The sequence below is a fragment of the Brachyistius frenatus genome, unplaced genomic scaffold (genome assembly GCF_029030835.1).
Source record: "Brachyistius frenatus isolate BFR_SWC_R1_liver_20210118 unplaced genomic scaffold, ASM2903083v1 Contig_8, whole genome shotgun sequence".
NCBI lineage: Eukaryota > Metazoa > Chordata > Actinopteri > Embiotocidae > Brachyistius > Brachyistius frenatus.
In genome coordinates, this window is record NW_027210607.1 from 5,623,647 (window position 1) to 5,644,777 (window position 21,131).

General features: G+C 40.9%; 1 protein-coding gene across 2 annotated transcripts in view; it reads right to left on the bottom strand.

Annotated features, from left to right (window-relative positions):
- Window positions 1-17,990: 17,990 nt before the first annotated feature.
- The window catches only part of disc1 (DISC1 scaffold protein), a 41,226-nt gene continuing 38,085 nt past the window's right edge, over window positions 17,991-21,131 (bottom strand). The window contains exons 13-14 of one of the 2 annotated variants that reach the window (XM_069690068.1): window positions 20,357-20,480; window positions 17,991-18,403 (exon numbers count right to left, since the gene is read on the bottom strand). In XM_069690068.1, coding sequence (XP_069546169.1) covers window positions 18,156-18,403; window positions 20,357-20,480 — 372 coding nt within the window. In that variant the 3' untranslated portion in view covers window positions 17,991-18,155. Of the gene's footprint in view, window positions 18,404-20,356; window positions 20,481-21,131 lie in introns of those variants that run through there. The other variant, XR_011310575.1, reaches the window with a different exon arrangement.

A 21,131-nucleotide genomic window follows, 5' to 3' on the forward strand; every position in this document is an offset into this window, starting at 1 on the left:
CTGAAGACTCACCAGTGTGCACCGCAAGCTACCAAGTCAGCGCTCAGAGGTCACCTGAGTGGCCAACGCCGGACAGACGACGTCATCTTTTGCCACCTGTTTGCCACGTGGTTCTTCACCAGATACCCAGAGGCCGGTGGAAGCTGCTGATTTGGACTCGTAACCAAGGTAACACACTTTTTATTTTATTGCTCTTTTGAGTGAAACGACCAAATAGTCCCCAGTGTTGACAAAGGCCTGCACAGGGGTTTATTTGTATATCTGTGTGTGTGTGTGTGGGGGGGGGGGGGCAAATTAATTTGTTGTTAGTTCAAATTTTGAGGTGAATCTGAATTTCCTTTGGATTGTGTTGTATTCCAATATAAGAGAATTGTTATTGTAAATGTCATTATTTTAAAGAAAGGTAAGTGGAAATACAGCAACAATAATTTAGATTGCCTGTTAATTTCGATTACTTTTACGAAAGTCAATAACAACATCAATATTTCTAACACAGGTCCCTGATGTTTGGGTATTTGTGTTGTTAGCAGTATTTAACCTTTATCGATAGATATTGGTGACAGTTTTGTTGCAGTACTAAGACATTTATTTCATTGTAAGGCTTTAAGTACTCAAACTTTTGTTTACAGTCTATTGATTTCGTTGGTTCGCGTAAACATATGATCATTAGCGTTACAATTTATGAGTGGGGACTAAAGGGACTCTAGACCATTAACAGTTTTCTATACAAAGAGAAACAGGGCCGTATTATTTGTTGTTCATTATTGGTTAAAATAAAGAATTCGGGATCCTTCCCAGATTAAACTAGGGACATACAGAGCACAACATTTTGAGTGATTACAATGTGATGTAGGGGAACTTTTTTGGGGAGTAACAGACAATCAATAGCTTACTAAAACTAGTTAAGTGAGTGTGAATTAAGGATGATGTATTTACAGAAATACATATAAAGAGACTTCCTAGAACTATACTGTTTTAACCCTATATAATGATGAGTTCTTGTGTATGGGAAGTTATACAATACCCACTCTCCACAGTTGATGATTCACTCCACATCAGCTGCTGAGCAGAACAAAGCTAATAACTACTCATTATTTTAATTGCTGAAACTGTTAGTTTGATCACATGGCTGTGTTTGGCTATCCAAGCTCCAAGCTGGCAATTTGTGTGATCTCTCACAGTAGCATTCAGGACCACTTACATTTCAGACAGACCTGTCACATAGTTTATAATTAGGACTGTGATTCGGGGGGAAATATAGTTGGCTTAAAAACAATAGTTCTCTGTTTTTTTACATTTGTCAAAACACCAAAGCATCCATCATCTAATGCCTCTGAAAAATATGGGGCACATTTTTAACGTATCTACTCTATATCTCTCGGCTTCCCTTTTGGCACGAAAAGGAGAATCGCCATGTAAAAAATATCACTCGCACAGATAACAGGATTGATTACTGGCAGAGCCATTTGGCCTCCAGATTGGAAAAAATTACATTTAGCATGGACGAGTGGCCCGAGCAATCAGCATAGCCGTGGCCCCACTTGATGAAATGCGTTCGGAAAAGGCCACCTCTTCACATTTGTAAAAGTCACCTTTCATTATCTTCCGTATGTGGGAGCTGGGTGTTCTTGGAGCTCTGTAATATTATCTTTTATAAGTGTGGCAGGACCAGCATGACATTTGTAAACAGTCACTTGTTTCCTTTTCCTTCAATTCAACATCTTTATGACCAATCGCTCTCCCGATGGCAGCAGCCAGCGAGATTCACTATAAGAAGCTGCACTCATCATTTCTCTGGCTAAATGCCAAAGTGTCATCGTTTTGGTATTTCACAGAACGGGTCTGCAAAATTGTGTCACTCCACCAATTGTGACTGGATTTAGATGAAATACATTGGACTTGTGATGAGTCTGGATTGCATTTGATTCCAAAGTGTGTGGGTGTAATACGATGTGCAGCTGGCAGTGAGAGTTATAAGTGTGTGAACTGGAAGTGTGAAGCAGCAGTCCCCTGAACATATTGGAAAATCAGCAATCTGCAGTCTATTGTGGTTTTATTGGTCAAGCAGGAACTCAATTTACCCAATAATATAACCATTTGTCTGTGATTTATATATGAGACTTCAGTCTCGTTGGATTCAAATTGAGTTTGTCTTTGGACATGTTTCTATACTTATGATAATAGATGATGTTTTTCTATACATACAGTCTAATGACAGATATTTAAAGGATCGCACACTGTTGACATCGTAGCCTTTCCAAACTGGAGAGAGGGAAATTACTCCAGGCCTCTCAGAAATTACTGTAATTTGTAAACAATATTAATTTTTGCTACAATATTAAATATTTGTCTTGTTTCCATGTACCTTGTGCATCATTGCAAAAAAACAAAAAAACAAATTGATTAAATATTTGATGATTAACTTGATAAATTCCAAGTACAAATGTCTCTTTCGAAGCTAGTTTCTTTCTTTTATATGATTATGTTTAAAAAACATTATACCAGAACAATAGTAGTACAATATTACTCATATCCAACTTACTATTAACTGAATTGGGGGCACCAGAAACAAACCTATTAGCAATTGCTGTAACATATTTAGACATCCAGCAGATAGAAAACAATATAAGCATTCAGCTGAAGTAATTTCTGGTAACATGATGAATACGAGTCTACTATTCAGTCTCCTTCCAGTTGGTTTATCACAGCTATTTTGCTGCAAACAGCTGGTTGCTGCTGCTGCTGGAAATGAGGTTAATGAGAACATTAAGAGTGAACTAACACACAAAAAAAAATCTCTGTAGGCTCATTACTATTAGAGATCTTTCACATACACAGGAATTTGAAAACTTCACAACTTCCACAAACATCAACTGTAGCAGCTTTTCTTTTTCTTTTTTTTAAGCTACAAATGAAATCCAAGCATTGAGAAATCCTGTAATGGGAAATCACATCCTCATTTTACATTCCCACATTGCATTGATCACTGAAAGCAGCTTAATCTCATAAAAGAAGAAAGAATGAGGGATGACAATCAGGACTAACACCCAAAATACGACAACATTGTTCAGACCCCAGCTGGCTGATTGTTTAGGCCCCAGCTGGATGATTCATCGCAACACCTGTGAACACGAAAATATATATATATGCCACAGTCACTTGTGTTTTAGTGGTCATGTTAAAGCTAGTGTAGCTGCCAAACTGCATCCAGTAGCTGTCCCAGCTACATGGAGAGGAAGTGGAGTTGTGCTTCTGGCAAAAACTCCGCTGGTTGTAGTTAATGTAGCATGGAGAGTCTGAGAGATGCTCTGCACGTGCCGTCATTCATTTTCATTATCCCAGGGTGGGAAGTGCCAATGGAGATATCAATCAGTGTGGATACTCATGCTGAAGCTGTCATGTGCCACCATGCTGGAGTGAGCGGTGACAGACAAAGATGGATGACACATCCTGACACAGGGAAAATCCTGAACAGGAAAAAAAAAAAAAGCATCTGAATGCAAATCAAGCAAGTCTTAAAGGTGAATGAGTTTAAACTTTGGTTTGCTTTGGGGGGGAAACATTATAAAGATTATGAGAACTTTATGATATCCCTCCCAGAGCTGTTTTGTCATATGACACAATCTAGATTTCCAGAGTGATGCATCAAATACAAATTATGACAATGTCCTCATGTTTTGTTGCCTTCATGTACATCCAGGTCCACCAGCTACAAAAGTAGGTCATGATGTGGCAGTGGAACACCTGAGCCAATCACTGGCTGGCAAACAGGATTGTGGTGCTCTCACTGGAGCTCTGCAGCTTTGATGGAGCACCGTCAGGTGTCTGTTCAAAAGATTTATAAATAGCATGTAGCAGCTCCCCAAGCTGCAGATCTGCCTCCCTCTCAGTGTCATTAAGCCCAATTGGAGCGGTAATTGCTTATAGCGAGGCAGTCAACCACATCGCTGATGGATGGAAGGAGCTGACAAGACTATTTTTGGCTGAGCCGTCACAGATGTACTGTAGAAGCAAGAACGGGACACCTTTGAGAAGAAAACTGCTGCCAAACAAATCTAACCTTCTCATTTACTGCATTTATACATGAACAGTGAGAAAAATATACAAGTATAAGATGTACTGTTAGTATCATGTCCTCTGTATGCACAGCATCAGAGATCAGTCTTATTGTTGACCTATCCAGGGAGACTTCACACAAGAAGCTATTATAGCTTCCCTGATTGTTTTGTCACAAACGTTACACATGCCAGCAGCAGGCAGTGAAATAAGAGCACCCATCAGAAAGAAGAACAATGCGCCTCTCTTTTTTTTCTTCTAGTCATTTCCTTTACTCATGGGGTTCCTCTTTTTCTGGCTCTTCGGCGCGACTGGCCAGAAGGTTATTTTTCACCTCAACACCTTACCTGTCCCGCGGCATGCTCGGTGACAGATAAGCCCAGTGGGTTTGCTCCGAGTCTTGTGCCTGCAGATGGGACAGTGGTGCTGATGGGGCACTCTGGCGTGCTGGAGGCTGCACGGGGACGTTCGGAGGGGAAGTCTTACAAATTATGAGTAATAGTAACACTATCCAGACTGAAATGCCAGGGAGAAATGTGGGGACTGGAAGAGCCAGTGCCATGGCAACAAAAACAAAGGGAGGGCAGTAAAGCTAAGACTCCCAAGGCAACTGTTCATGCTCTTTTCCTGAATTCCCCTTATCACCAATAGCAAGCTGTTCACAAGGGCTGGCAGCTCATTAATGCTGATGGGTTCCAGTGATTTCTATAACAAATTTGTACAACTGCCACAAGCATAAATGAGAAAAACAAAACAGAAGCTGCAATTTGACCATTTTTCTCATTGCAGATAATTCCCAAATCAGATATAACTTTTATTGGATGCAAAGTTAATTAGATTGTGCCGGAATAATAAGCTGCATGTTTGTGTCCTCCCCTCAAATATTTTTTTACACTTTCTCGGTTAAAAACCCTTTCTCATTCTCCCTTTGTAATAAATATAGAAAAATGGAACATATACTAACAAACGATTTAAAAATAAATAATAATAATAATAATAATAATAATAATAATTAACTTGAAAAACCGAAATGGGGAATAAATGGGATGCCCATATTCCAGACAGAGGTAGTATTCAGTCGCAGCCGCTCCCACTGTGTCCGTGACCTCGGGGCCACACAGAGACAGATTCCCCTGGGTGTTTACAAAGGGCTCCAAAGTTCATTTCCTACACTGCGGGAGGAATGGCTGCTTTTGGAAACCTCCTGGGGAGACGCCACAAAGTGACCTCTTGGCTCCGCTGAGGATCGGCTGCAGTGCAGAATATGGTTGCCTCCTCCACAGTCTCTCTGCCAGCTGTATGTTATTAATGTGACAGCTGTATATTAATAAGCCTTATAGAGCTCTGCTCTTAGTACCATTTTATGTTTGCTGTTTTCTTGTTTTGCCCTTTAGACTGCTGTGACCTTAAATCATAATGTTACATTATGTTCCATACTGGACAAGGTATTTATTTATTTTTTTAATGCCGCTGCAAATATTTGGAGGGGGTCATTTTAAATTGATATTGTCTACTGCTGTGATGAGCTCTTCAAAGCATTAGTTGTTCAATTGACTGTTACAACAGTGAAATGGGACACAGTTTGTATTTTTGGATTCTCAAAAGAGTAAACAAAACCTAATTACTTCTATTCTACCTCTCAATTTCAAGTGTGAAAGCACAAGGGACAGCCCTGTTGATAGGAAAAAGTGATATTTTGCTCACTAATGTAGTGTTGTCATCCTTTTTTATTCTTAAACAAAAACAACAAAAAACAAAGATGGTTGCACAACCTTGCCCCAAACAAGGACACTGCTTACTTTTTTATTTATATGTAAATTACATGTTTCTACTTTCTGGTCTTGTACTGTCTCACTGTGACACACAGTTATGCTTTGTTGTTAAGATTATGAAGAATCAATAGTGAAGCGGCAGATTTAAATACAGGGGAGAGAGATTAAAGAGGTGATGTGCATCCCAGCTCCATGGCTAGATTTAAAGCCTGGATGTTGCAGATATGTGGCATGAGCTACAACCATTTAGCTCCTGCAGCTCTAGCGCAATCTGACTTTGTGACAAACATTTTATATAGGACTACAAGGTAGTCTGGCAGCTTTTTGAGGCTAAATGCTAAGTCAGCATTCTAACATACTGTTTGTTTAGCATGCTGACGTTTGAAGTTAATGAGAATGTTAATGAGAATCCTAGGCCCCTGACCCCTGCTGGGTACGAAACTTGACTGATCCCAGTCAGGAATTTGCCCTATATCACCAAAGTTGGGGCCCGGAGCTGTAATTCACATGACTAGTAATGTTGGTATGGCCATAATGAAGATGGACGGGCTGCAGGGAGCTCTGACAGAGGGAGTCACATTCCTCAGGCCAGTCCTGCGATCGAGGTGATCTCACACACATATCCACACACGCTTAAATCACCATACCATGTTACTCCTTAACTCTAACACAAATAACCTCGTTCATGATTTAAGCTGAGTCCTGTTTCAGTTGTTCAGGGCCTTAAATCGAAGTCACAAACCGTTTGGAGGCTGTGGCTCAGTCGGTAGAGTGGGTTCGGAAGGTTAGTGGTTGGTGGTTCGATCCCCAGCTCCTCCTGTCCACATGCCTAAGTGTCCTTGAGCAAGACACTGAACCCTAAAAATTGCTCCTGATGGTCGGTGTGTTGTAAGTCGCTTTGGATAAAAGTGTCAGCTAAATGAAATGTAATGTCATTAGTTGTGCAGGTATTTGATCATAATACAAAGTAATGGACAAACCGTTAGTTTAATGACATATTATCATTATAACGGCGTGACATGCAATCAGTTTATGATTACACATAATATAGTTTATGTGACTAAGAGTTTAAACCGGGGTTAATTCAGATTAAGATGATTTAGGATATCCATTAACGCATATGACATGGGTTGTGATGTAAGTATTGGTCCTAATCTATAATGTTTAGTGCCACTTCAATCAACTGATATACAGTAGGCACGTCTCTGTTCCACCTGTCTGGGGTTTAACAGATCATATAAATGTTATGTTGCATGTAGGGGAAGAGTATTTGAGCTTCTCCTAGTGGCTGCTCTGAAGACTGCGGTCATCTCAATGTGCTTGTACTCTGCTGGTCATTTGTAATCACAGGGTTATTGTCCTGGGCTCTGGTTGGTAACGCTAGTGGAGAAAACTTCACCACACACTTTGCATTTAGATTTTATGTCAAAGAGACATCATTTTCCTCCCCGCTGTGCTCTAAGTCAGGGTGTTTGACAGCCCATGGAGCTGGTCCTGGATAAGGAGCTGAGACATATTGCTGTGACACTCTTTGCATTAAATAGCCATTTTGCAGTCATTAGCCATGTTGAGTTGCAGCACCTGAAACAAATCTTATTCTTGAGACAGGGTTTGTGTTCCTCCAGTTTCTTAGCTTGAAACAGTGTCTCTTAATGGGATGAGGCTTTTTGTGAGTCAGACACTGCCTGTCAACATCCATCTTACTGCTGGCGGCCTCTGAAGACTTAGTGACAGGTGTTGCTGTGATGTCTGTTTTGTGGGAAGAAACTTGACCTCTAGAGTGTGTTTACCTTTTTCCGGGGTTGTCTGGCTTTAGTGCTCTCAGGACGGAGAGTGAACCTCTAAACATTATGAGTATGGGCCTCTGCAGACAATGTCAGTGACGAATGAAAATAGTGAAAAGAGGACTTGTTCTTTTATGTCTGAGAAGCATATTAACATTTTACCATCTTGCCACTCCACTTGTAAACCACTATGATGAGAGAGTTAAACATCACGACCTCTTTAAGGGGGCGGTCCTTAAAGACTGCATCTGGATTGTCGGGGCACAGAAATGCTTCTCAGTGTCTCACAGGTAACAGAAGTCACGGTAGACCAGCGATCAGATGGCAGATCATCTATCTGTTCATCTGAGCACCAAACCTCCTTTTACAAAACTGAGTTTGGACGTATTCGGTCCCTGGAACATCTCAACTCGGTGTAACCGAGGAGGTGCGGCAAACAGTGGGCAATGGAAAGGAGCCCAGCACTTGGCAGATCACTGTTGGGAGAGATGGAGGCGATAATATCTCTTCTCTCCAAAGCCTAAGCAATGTCAAGGAAGGTGACTCGGTGCTGCTCAGACACTCAGGTGGAAAGAAACCAGTGGCCCATGGCTCTCGTCAGCAAGGCTCACCCTGACAACGATGGGTAGGTCAGGAGGCTTCAGCTAAAGGTCACCTAAGGGGGAGAGTAAAGACCTCCTTCATGTCAGTAACGGAAGTGTTGGTATTTATGTCTCCCTTTTTTTTTTTTTTTTACCTTAGTTTCTGCAATCTGCTGGACTTTACTAAGAAACTGACAGAGGTGTGCTCAGTAGTGTGACGTTGATGTAGGTGAAGAGTATTCGAGCCTATCCTTGTAGTTGCTTTGAAGACTGCGGTCAGCTGAAAGTGCTTGCGCTCTATTGGTGGTTTGTGATCACATGTGAAGGGTCATAGATGTAGACCAGCCTTGTTGTCTTGAGATGTTGCACTGAGGTGCTCCACAACTTTCTGTTTAATCCTTTCCATCAACTGTGTTGAGCCTCAGAGGAGCTTTGTTTGCAAGTTTATATTGGGTGTTTCATCTTTTTTTTAAATGAGGATTGATGCATGTTTTGTTGTTTTGGTTCATATTTGGAGAGAATTATAGTCCAATTATGTTTTGAGCAAGCGTTTACATTTCCTCTTTTCTTCTATATTTGCATTCAGAACATTTTCCTGTATTTATTTTCAAATTTTTTTTATATATATAGTTTCTGGAAAAGCACTGTAAGAAAGTTGACAACAGACCTCAACTTTATCTCCACATCTAAGTCATCAGTTAACCCTTTCACTGCCTAGTACATTTGTTTATCTATCTGTCACTCTGTGCAGAGCCGTGCACGAAGAGGACAGAATACTAATAGTCAGTGTTTCTTGTATTTCACTGCCTTGTGTCTATTTACTAATATGATGTCAAAGTCGCTGCTACAAACTAATATATAAAGAGGACCTACTGCATGACAAAAACTGTCATCGTGATTGAAATTTTATTTTCCAAATTTGGTAGTCTTAGACTTTAAAAAAAAAATTCTATAGTATTTGAGGTCCTGTATTGATTATTTGAGGCACACAAATTAAAATGTGTCCTAAACACAAAAAAATGCTAATCTGAAAGTATACCAATTCAGACCCACTGACCAATCAGAACAATCCTTCAGTAAACAAACACATTTATTAAATTGCAGTTTTCTCTGTGTCATCACACAATATGCAGGTTTAATCCACTCTCAAGCTCTGTGATGAATATTGATGTTTCCATTTGACTTTATCTCGTCTCCTGTGGCTGCGAGTCTTCTTAGCTTGGTTTACCACTTCCATTTCACTTGGATAATTCATGCCGGATAATTGTTACAGATTTAATTCCCAACATTTAGCTGTGCAATATTATTAATAATAAACCAAAGTGCAGGAGTTCTCATGAAAAGGCAAAAACATGTCAGAACTACTTTGTGTTGTTGGTGGAGAAGTGCTGCATATTCCAACAAGCATCTTTTCATCAGATGTGTGTTACACCCTGCATCTTTTATAGATATACATGCTCCCCTACATGAATACTCTCATTGCTATCTGTTTTTCTGTCTTTCTCCATTTCTTCCTCTCTTTTTCACCCTGCTTCCGTTGTAAATTCCAAATGGCACTAATGTCCTTGAGCTGCTCTTCATCATTGTTGAGTTAGTGTGTTAGCGTTGTGAAGGATGCGAAAGTTTCGGAGGACCCATAAAAATACTCTTGACACATTTATTAAAATGTTATAAGTCTCAAGGCTAAATAGCTATAAATAGTATGTTGGGCTCTTGTCAGACATACTGAATTGAGGGTGTAAGTGTGTGTTTTTGCTCATGTGTGGCACACAGTGACCACCATGAAATGACTCACGGTTCTGTGTGCTGACTGTTTATCACACAAACCTTGAACTGAAAACTAAAATGTGGTGGTCCCAAATGAATCAAAAACTTTCCTTCACACCAAGGTTGTTGTTAATATCAAGAAATGTAATGCTTCAGTGTCAGATCAGCATGACCCACACAGTGACCCCTTTCATCTGGAATGAACACGGGCCACATACACCAAGTCCAGGTGTCAAACCAGGGTCAATGAACGCAGTAATCTCTTGTGCAAAAAGATCTCATCTTAATAACATTAGTGTCAGGTCAGAGCGGTCAGCAGGAGAGATACTTGATTATCCTGACAGAACACTGGCATGTTTAAGTATTTCTGAGGGTAAATTAAAAATAATTCCCCTACAAATATGATGTACTGGACCAATTTTGATATTTGATATATCAGCTGTCCAGCTTGCGTGAGATAGTTTCTTTCTTGACCACAAGTACAAAAAAACCCCACAATGGTTCTTTTTTCTGCATAAGTAGAGCTCAGTGTACTAATCATACAGTACAAACGATCACACTGTGAAAATGTGCCTCTATTACAGTCCATTGTGACACAAAGCTGAGATGAGCACAACCTTTGTTTTTTATGAACGAGCAAACTACACACAACTGAAAGCAGTCTCTAAAGCCTGCATGGGTTTAGTGTTGGACACTAAAGATAGAGTTTGGATTTGGTGTTGTGTAAAAGGGTTTCATCACAAACAGAACTCGAATACATCACTATCACTTTACTGATGGAAAATGGTGACATCTTACTGCCTTCGTTCTAAAACTTCAGTGCAAAGCAACAAGCTTCAGACCATCATCAACAACATAACGTGGTTTTGGCTTTACATGTTAGCAAACATATCTATACACTCAGCAGATAATGAGCATTGGTCATTATTACATATGTTAGTGTCTATGAAATAAATGCAGCTAAGATGTTCGCTTACCTTTCAGCTCTGTTTGGACCTGCACCAGCTCCTGGTGGAAATATCAAGATGTTCAGCTGCTAACTGTTCCACTAGTTGTGTCTCTTTTGTGATGGGCAGGTAGTCTATGATGCATTTTTATCAAGCAGAAAATCATGACATCACCCACGGGTTTGTGAAGTGACATTCTAAAACCTGGAGCTCAGATTTTGGCTGTCGACATCTTGATATTTTGGAGCCAGAAGTGACCATATTTGGACAATCTGGGGAGGAGCAAGCAGTCAATCTGATTCGATCTGATTGGGACTCTGAAGGCCGCCCACCGATAGTGGAAATCTGACTGCACCACCGGCCATTCAAGCAGACACGCCCCCAACAGACCCCTTTTTGAGGCCTAATATCTAATTAATGATGGGATTGTTTTCAGATGGACTGCCAGAAAACTAATCAGGAGTGACTTTAGTGAATGAAACCACAAGGACTTGTGGAAAAAATGTATTGACTTTGTATTCCATGAGAGAAATTGAATGGGAGTCAACAGAGCCAGAGCCTTTTTTAAGCCAACCCTTCTCAGCCCCCGGTGGTATTGCAGTTTTAGACACTTCTGCATTCGCCTCACTTTTCAGAAGAGTAAGCTACGTCCACTTTTATATACAGTCAATATATTTCATAGTAGCCTTTTGTTGCTGAAAACAGCCTCCCACAAACGCCGGAAGCTAAGCAGTTTAAAAATGTGAAAAAGCGCTATAAAACAAATTAGGGGGAAATTTTCTGTGGATTTGTTGGCACGAGTGACCCCTCTCCAATTACATTTAATAATTTGGGCCATAATGAATATAAAGGTATTGAATAGTGCAGCTTTTAGCATTAATCAAGACTGCTTGACACCCGAAGCTATCAACAGTCCTGGATTGGACAGCATCCAAGAGCTAAACTTCACCCACGCACAACCTCTTATCCTGTGTTCCTCGTTCTCTGTTGGTACGAGCTGGTCTAGAAAGACAGACAGCTGCTGAGAACCAGCATCTCACATCACCATCTCCCTCCCCAGGACACGGGCCCTTCTATGTCTCATTAGGCCAAACTGGCAGCTCAAGTGAAAGGAAAGAGGGCCACGTACCCAGCCTCCCATGGCAAAAGCCTCGCCATCACTCACGGGAGCTCTCATTACTTCTCCCATCCCCTCTGTCCTCCAGCCCCTCCTAAAGGCAGCCAGCTCTATCCATCAGATCTATCGATCCTTTCTCCCCCTGGTGTGGTACCTGTCTGTTTTTGAGACTAAGTGGGAAGGATGGCAGAGCTGGCATGATATTTCAGCTTTCCAGTGACAGCCGCGTCCCCTTGGGATGTGCAAGGTGAACCAGACGCTGGGATTCTTGGAGGAAGTGCTTCTCCATAGATCTAAATGAAGGAGCTCGCCCTGGAGGAATTACTAACAATGTGTTTTTCGTGCTTGGACATCGAAGTAATAATCAATCTGTTGCTTCCTCTGCTGTTCTCGCTTGCTAAAAAAAAAGGCTAAACCCCTATCCTCTTAATACTACACGAGATAGCAATGCAAAGTTATCTTTTCCCAAACCCAGCCAAACACCCCCTTTCTTTATTGTTATTGTTTGAGGATCAGCAGTGATGTTTCACAATGAAGCATGGAAACTGTAAATCTTTTTTAAAGAGATTTGACTGTATGTCACACAGAGTTCCTCTTGACTTTGATCTTATTACTCTAATGTTTTTTTTGGGCAGAGAAGCAAGCTTAAGCTTTTAAAGCGATTGCCTTAGAGAAAAACATTTTAGAGCAGTCTGACATGAGCACTTGTTATACTTCTGACTGGGATTAAATTCACAGTATCTGACATGATCAAGCATTTGTCTTTTCATAAAATTCATCCAAAATTATTTTAATACGTTTCCTTGGGCTCACTTAGATTAAATTGTTAGAAGTGTATTTTTTTTTATCTAGGAAAAGATACACAACGCAGGGCATCCAGGGGCCCAATAATTAGTTGAAGATGCCTTCCATATCAATGAAAAGTTCTGAGACCATAACCCTTTTGATTAAATAGTCCAAGTTCCGTTGCTTGAACATCATCAGCACCTGAGACACGTTTTTGTGAGTGGTGGTCTGCGTCCACTGCGATTTCTCCATGCAACTGAAACTTGAGCAGAATTAACATCAAATGTTTTGTCAAATTTTTGGGGAACAGAAAGAATTGGCAGGGAGTCAAATCCAACGAGTCGGGGTGATGGGGAGCGATATTTTACATGAGATCAAAATCAGCATCTGAGCACTAGTCCGTACGCACTGTGTACGGACTAGTGCTCAGATGCTGATTTTGATCAAGCAACAAAACTCAGGATACTTACTCTCTGTGGTTGTAGTTTCCTCCTGCTCCATGCAAGTTCAGGTGATGATGCTACACTCCGTTTATGCCTCTGAACTTTGTGATCCACTCTCATAATTGCAATGTCTTCTGCTTGATTCCTGGCTTGGGCATCTGTATTGTATGTCATGCCCCTCTCTGATTCTCCTCTAGCGGCTCAATAACTACTCAATGATTTGCCATGTAGTAGAGATATTAATGTCCTATATATGAATTTCGATATGTTTGGTAATCCTTAAAGCTGTGGCGGTAGTTCTGTAAAAGGCAGGAAGACGTGTTTTTTTGAAAATACAGCCCTCCTCCTGCCGCTTTAGACAAGTACTGGCATATGCATGCAATTTGGTTGCAAAGTTCTTTCCATCTCTGAAAGAATTCGTCAATATTGACGTACATTTTATTGTGTCCAGCGGGGCACTGGCCTTCAGGCATACCGGTGGACTGGTGGACTTTCTTACCTCCCCTGTATGCGTGTCTGTCATTCAGGGTGCATACCAGGACATGCTTCGGGTGGTCCGATCCCAGCAGAACAGTCCAGGGCTGAATTTTTTTCTTTCCAATACACCACTGATTGCATTTATTGTCAAACTCCAGAGTCTGACAATCAGAGGTGTTTTGAGACAAAAAAAAAAGAAAAAAAAAAGAGTCTGAAGTCTGCCTTCCAGTTCTTGCCAATGCTGGAACAGCAACTCTTTCTCCCAGATTTTCCACCACTGAATCAGACTTAATATCTGAGGGGACATTCATTTGCATGTGGGAATGCAGTCTCCATGAAATGACCCGTGATTGGTCTGAAGTCTGAGTCACAAACTTGATTTTTTAAAGCCTGAACGCAGAGCCAATAGGTGGTGTACAAGTCCAGGGTTCTCCCACACCACTTGAATTACAATATGCTTACAGGTGTATATGTAGCTGTAGCCAAATGACACACACAAAAAACAATATATATATATATATATATTTATTCTTTTTTATATATATATATATATATATATATATATATATATATATATGTATTTTTAGACTCAAATTTATATATATATATATATATATAGATGGATATATATATTTATAGATATATATAAATTTGAGTCTAAAAATACTGATACCAGCTCTTAATGTACCACCCACCACGTATGTTTATAGACTGTAGAAAAAAAAAAGAGAACTTGACCTTAGTTTCATCCTTCTAATTCGGTGTTAAACTGAGTTTTTCCTTTTTCTCTTCAACCTAGGTTGCCATCATTTTTTTTATGCTACTTGCGCAGCTATATTCATTACAAACAAATGGAAATAACAAAGTACATCACTGATTGTGCAACAGAGGTGTTGTCCTGGGAAAAACCCGCCAGACACTGTGGTTCAATCACTCTTTGTTCTTCAGTGAAAATGATATTAGTTGGAGTGGGGCTGCCAGAGCCTATTGTTGTCACAGTGGTGCTAGAAACCCTTCAATGGCTTCCTGTCACTTCTCTTATTGTTCAGCATTCACTAGTCCCAGTAGGTCGCAGTTTCAGACTCACTTGTATTATTAAAGGATATTAGTTGTCAGATGCTGGAATCATCAAATATTTAAATATTTTTTAATAGGAAATGTTGCTTTCTGGTCATTTTTCCTGGGGTGTTACAGCTCAGATAGATCACATGCTAGCTAATTATGCTACCGTTATTTACATTGTTTAAATATGTAAATGAGTTGTATTTCTGCAGTAAAACTCTTGTACATGGTGTACACCCACTTCTGTTCTGTCCACGTAATGTTTCTTTAGAAGGGCGCTCAGTTTTTTATTCCAGAAGTCAATCTTTCAATCTTTTTATTAAAGAGCCAGTCTGTAAAATTGATTTCCCAAAATGCAGAGGGAAATATACATATAGACCTGTGTGTGTCTGTCTGTCTGTCTGTAAGTAATTTGGTTTTTTTTTTCATACAGCCATATGGGAAAAAAAATAAGTCTGTTTCTGAGGAGACTGCAGCTCCCTCCGGCACAGTGTTTATAATTAAGTGTGATTTTCAACATTAGGATCAGACCACAGGAAAAAGAATAAGGCAGGCTATTTCCTGTCTGCTCTGTTATTAATTTGGGTCTTACTTATTTCACTGGTTTGACAGAGAAATATGCAGATTGGGAGTTGGGAAGCCTTGCAATTAAATGATTTAAAATGCTTATTAATTCCATGGGAAATTTCTCCCTGTTTAATTGCTCAGTTGAATTTATTCAACAGTTGAGTAAAGTACATGGTGAATTTGAATGAGCTCCCAAAACTACTGGAAAGAATTGAATTAAAGGCCACTTGAAGACAGCGGTGAGTTCAGTGTCCAGTTTTGCCTGGTTCAAAAACAGCCCTGAGGAGAGTTAGCTTCACTGACTCGATGACCAGAACTGACATGCAGTCGATCGTACATAGCAGAGGTGTCCGTTTTAGAGGAGGATACAGAAATCTCAGAGGATGTGAAAGGCGTGAACACACACACACACACACACACACACACACACACACACACAAAAAGGAGCTCAATTTGCATTCATTAGTGGTGTCTGTGACGCTGGTTGAAGCGGTGCAAGAGGAAAATCTGCAACACGATCTATGATTCTCCCACGGTTCAGAGAGTTCGTACATGTACCTGTCAGACAACATAACAGCTCAGCAGGGAATCCAATAAACAAATCCACATCCCAGACCCAAATCCCCTGATAGCGACACATTCCTAAAATCACTCAGTCATACCCAGTCATGAAATTTTCCTCATAAAACCAGTCAAACAGTCAAACAAGGGAGAGAACATTTTGCATCTCATTCTCGGAGGCTGAATGATTTTTTTTCTTATTTTCACCGACCTCTCTTTTATTGCTTATTATCACTTCCAAGGCAGACAGACTTCTCCTTGTAAATTGTTATAATGAAACAACACAAAAGCCTGTTATTTATAATCATTGTACACAGCATTTGTGCCATGCAAGAACATAAAGCCTAACAGAAGTAGCAAAGGAAACTAAATGGGGTGCATCTGGTTTGATATTATAGGGAATATATGGAGATTTAAATAGCATAACATATAATAATACTGTAGAATATCCTTGCAACCAGATTGCAGAGATAAATGACCCTACGCTGCATGGGGCTTCATTTTACACCGAGAAACACCTCACTCTGATACTATATCTGCCTGCTGAAAACCTTCTGGGTTTTTCTCCGTGGCCATTTTACAAGCAGAGCTACCACGCGGGGCACAGTACGGTGCAAGCACAGATTCAATTATGGGGTGGGGGGTGTTAGGCAGGAAGGTGTGTGTGCCAGGCTATGTCTGTACGCTGCCTGAAGCTGATAGATGTGGAGTATTCTGGCCTGGCAAGCGCTTTGCAACCTGGCAGTAATGTGAGAAAGGCCCATTGTGCTGCGGCAGAGAAACCCCGAACACTCAGCTGTGTTTACAGCCCAGAGCGCGGGACGCCCCACCCCCCTCCCCCCCGCACCAAAAAAAAACACACACACAGGGCAGAATCAGATGAAGACAAAACAACACCATCCCCTTTTTTACCCACCATATCCTCTGTGAGGCTGCCTACCAATTAGCCACACCACCGCTGTTGAGGTGAGATAACAATAGAAAGCCATGTATCCCCTAAAGACCTCACTAGAAGACCTTTATTACCGTATTGATATCTCCTACATGTCATTACTGCCCTCACTTGCCTGGCAGCACGCCCGCAAATTTTCTATGAGGAAAAAAATCACCAGAGGGGCTGTAACTCAGTACAAGAAAAAAACAGCGGGACACAACATTAGGCTGAATGGTACATGCTGTAATTAGTGAGATGCTGCAAGGAATAAATATGAAATATACAGCGTGTTTGAGCTGCACAGTAAATTAGAAAAAAAAAATATTAATGTTTGAAGGTACAAATATGTCTCTGGACAACTTTCAAGTGACACCCAGTGGAAGTATATTACAAAATAACAGAATCAGTGGCAGGAAGTAGAAAAACAACAAAAATAAACAGTAGTTGCAAATACTTAATTTTTGTGCCAACTGATATTTAATCCTTCAATATTTCCGACATGCATTAAACACAATTTGACTACTTTGAAAGATGGACTTTAAATATTCAGAGCATGTCTCCAAGTGTACACTACTTTAAGAGAGCAAAGGAAAAAATCTACGTATTTTCCACACAAAGACAATAAAGTGTTCAATTTAGCTCACATTTTGAAGCACCACAAAGGTGTTATTCATGGACAAAAATGTACACAGGTGTGAAGTCCAGTCGTACAGAAAACACACAAAAGTGGCAAGCTGACTTAAAAATGAAGGATACATTTTGTGCAAAACTAAAAAAAAAAGTTTAGATTGTCCTCGTGGTCTCTGGAAAAAAATGTACTAACCTGCACTTGCAGCCTTTAACCAGATTTACGTTGTCACCCTTTAAGTCTGACTATTTCTAAGTGAGACTTTAGTAAATGGCAGCATAATCGGCCACATTCATACAGTAAAAACATATGTCAATTAATTGCTCAGCAAGTCGTGACATGAAAACCTGTATCCAAAAACATCATTGAAAAATAGTGTTGAATCTGTGGCTGGCTGGCAAGATTTGAGGAGCTTACAGTCATACAGTCGCATTGTTGCATTCATATCAAAATCCTTCATGTTCTTCTATTTGTGGATGGATGAAATGTTACACAGACTTTCCAAGGCTTTGTAGTGGAAACTTTCTGCAGCACCAGAGCGGCTGGTTGTGAACTGCTTTGAGTGGGGGCTTTACAGTAAATGGATATGGGGTCACTTCGACTGCAAAGCCGAGGTCAGCCTCTCAGAGCCGGTCTGTGTGTGAGTGGTCATAAAACACTACAGGCATCCATTTCAAATGTCCCAGCTGTCACTGAAGTACTGGTCCTCTTCCTCCTCTTCTTCCTCTTCTTCCTCTTCAGTCCCATTTTTCATGAGGTCATTCAACTCGTTCACCTCCTCCTGTTCCTGTTCCTCTTCTTCTTCTTCTTCTTGTTCTTCTTCTTCTTCTTGTTCTTCTTCTTGTTCTTCTTCCACCTTCAGCTGTGCGAGCATGGTTTGCAAAGTGGATTTTACTTCCTGAACCTCCTTTTCTAAAGACTGTGCAGAGCGAGTTAAGGAAGAATCTGATGTTACAGACAGATAATACGCAATAACATGTAAATAAAAAGCATGCCAGCAGACGAATATCCAGGCAAAAGATGACACTTGTGGCCCCTGATGGTTAACGGTAATAGCTTAGGACAGCCATAACCTGATGAAGTCATCAATCTCCAATTTGGCCAGCAAGCGGATTACTGGGACAGATCATCAAGTCATACCCAATTTAACCCCATCCAATTCACTATTCATGAGCTCGTCTCAACTGTGATGCTGGGCGGCAGTGTGGGGACCCAAGCAAACAGACTGCCCAGCTAAATTATTCATAAGCCATCAATGAAACGGGATAGAGGCTGTCATCGGTGGTGGTGGTGGTGGTGGTGGGTGGGTGGGTGGGTGGGTGGGGGGATTGTTTAACCTGCTTCGAAACTCAAATTAATCGTGCGAGTGTCCAGCTTAAGTGGCAAATCAAAGGGATGGCTTTGACGGCAGATGGGGCCTGATGGCTCGTTTTACTGTCTGAATGGACACAGATTGTCCTCATTCATAATTAAGCAGCCATTAAAGAGCTTTTCATGAATACTGCATAAGGTTCAAAAAGACTTTTAGGGCGACATGGTCCAAATGGGAAGAAGTTGTTCAGGATTATGTTGAAAACCTTTGAAAACTAACCACAGACATTGACAGGATTTTGCCCAGTCTCTGGTTGTCCATACACCTCCTGTTACAGAGAGCAAGGACTCAATTAAGACCCTCAGAGTCTGCTGGTTTGATCTTCCTGTCACTATGGCAACAGTAGTGCCATTGCTAATTCAGTTTCTGTTCAATTTCTGCAAACCAAAGATACTGTCCTGCATCTTCAGTGTCCTCAAGTGACCATTTTTGCAGGTGTGCAGCAACTTCAAATACCAGAAATAAATGACACATGAGGACATGAAAACAGAGGTGGGCCAGTCACTGTCATCATCATAATATCTTACAAGCAGTGGAGGAGCATGTAATGACCACTGACAGTGCAGCGGAGAACAGGAGTCTCCAGGAAATGCAAAAACAGTCCAGCCACATTTCAACAAAAAGAGAAGCATGTGCAGCATAACACACATCTTTTAGAGATCCCAAAACTAAATAAACCTCCTCGTCATTTTGAAGAGATTGGTAAGGTATTTTTGTCAGCCTGACAAATGAGATGTGACAGAAATGAAATAAATAAATAAGCAGGAGGTTGGGTGGCAAATTTCCTTCGTCCCCGCATTGAAATATGTGTTAATAAGCCCACCGTGCAGAGGGGAAAAGTGGAACGAGAAAAACACACTAATCTATTTCCAATCAACTTTCTAATTAGCACAGAAAATGATGTATTGTGACCTGTAATCAGCTTCAACAGTTTGATTTGAGGCATTATCATGTATATTGTAATTTCCTCCCAGCCAGATCCAGCAAGTGGCAGCAGGCAGAGGAAGGCAGGGAGGGGAGGAGGAGTGAGGAGAGAAAGGGAGGGTCAGCAGGAGGATGGATATTAAGATATGACAGGAGCAGTCATTACAGTGACATCCCTCTATCTGTGGCGCCCCTGTCGGCCGGCTTTAATCTCACCCCGTGGTGACTGGCAACCCACATCAGCAGCCCTCTAATAACCTTGCATGGACTTTTACCATTTCATTTTCCAGTTGGCACGTCCAGCCTGTCAAGAAAAGTCCTCTGATCCCAGTTTATCTTCAATTCCCTCCCTGAATGGACCCAGAATGTCAGATAAGACAGGTTGATTTTTATTTTTTATTTTTTTCCTCGAAAAGTAAAGTCACAAGAAGCTAACATCAGTCAGCATGAAGGTAGTTTGGATGTTTACTTCTGAGAGTTGAAAGGCTTTGAGGAAACTAGGTCTTTCAGATGGATGGAGACAGCCATAAAAAAAGGTATACATATGTATATATATACACAGTGAATTGAAAGGATATGGGTTAGGGCCTGATCCTGCTTCAGTATGGCCGTCTGCAATTCGTCTTCTAGGGTCATCAGTCTGTCACTGATCAGCTCGCAGCGCTCCGTCAGGTCTGACGCTTCGGCCTCACTGCCCACGTCCTGAGTAAGAAAATAAAGGGAGGATCAAACGTTACAACTGTCAATATGAGTCTGATGCTGAAAATGAATAAACACACAAGAACTCACAAAACACACAAAAACTGCATGCATGTTTCTATGTAACTATACTAATAGCCATGTTCTTAATTAATGGGCCCTCTGTGACTACAGACTGGCACCAGAGTGCACCAGTTATTTAGTATTGCTCTTCCATGAAGATGACAGACTTGCAAAAGGCAAATGTCCCAACTTAGTCTAAAATTGCAGCAGTAGAAGCTGACACGTCTCGACTTTTTGTCTATAACACAAGGATCATGCCCCAGAAACACTTGATACATTTCCCATAATGCAATTGGACAGTCCCTCCCTGCCTGGCAAACATGACAAACTGTCAGCGTGCAGAACGTTATCACAGCAAAGCGCATAATACCGTGTCAGTGTCACGTTTTGCCTTTCCAAGGTGTGAAAAGTTTACGCATGCATGACCGGGGTCGAAGAAGGAGGTCATGTGACAAAGGGCAATTATGCCCGCATTGGAAGGCGGTCAAGGCTGGTTAAATGAAACGAGTGCAGGACTTTCACCCAGGATACGACTGATTAAATCTGTAAGAAATCAAGTCAACATGTTTTTCTTTTCACTGACAATAGTAA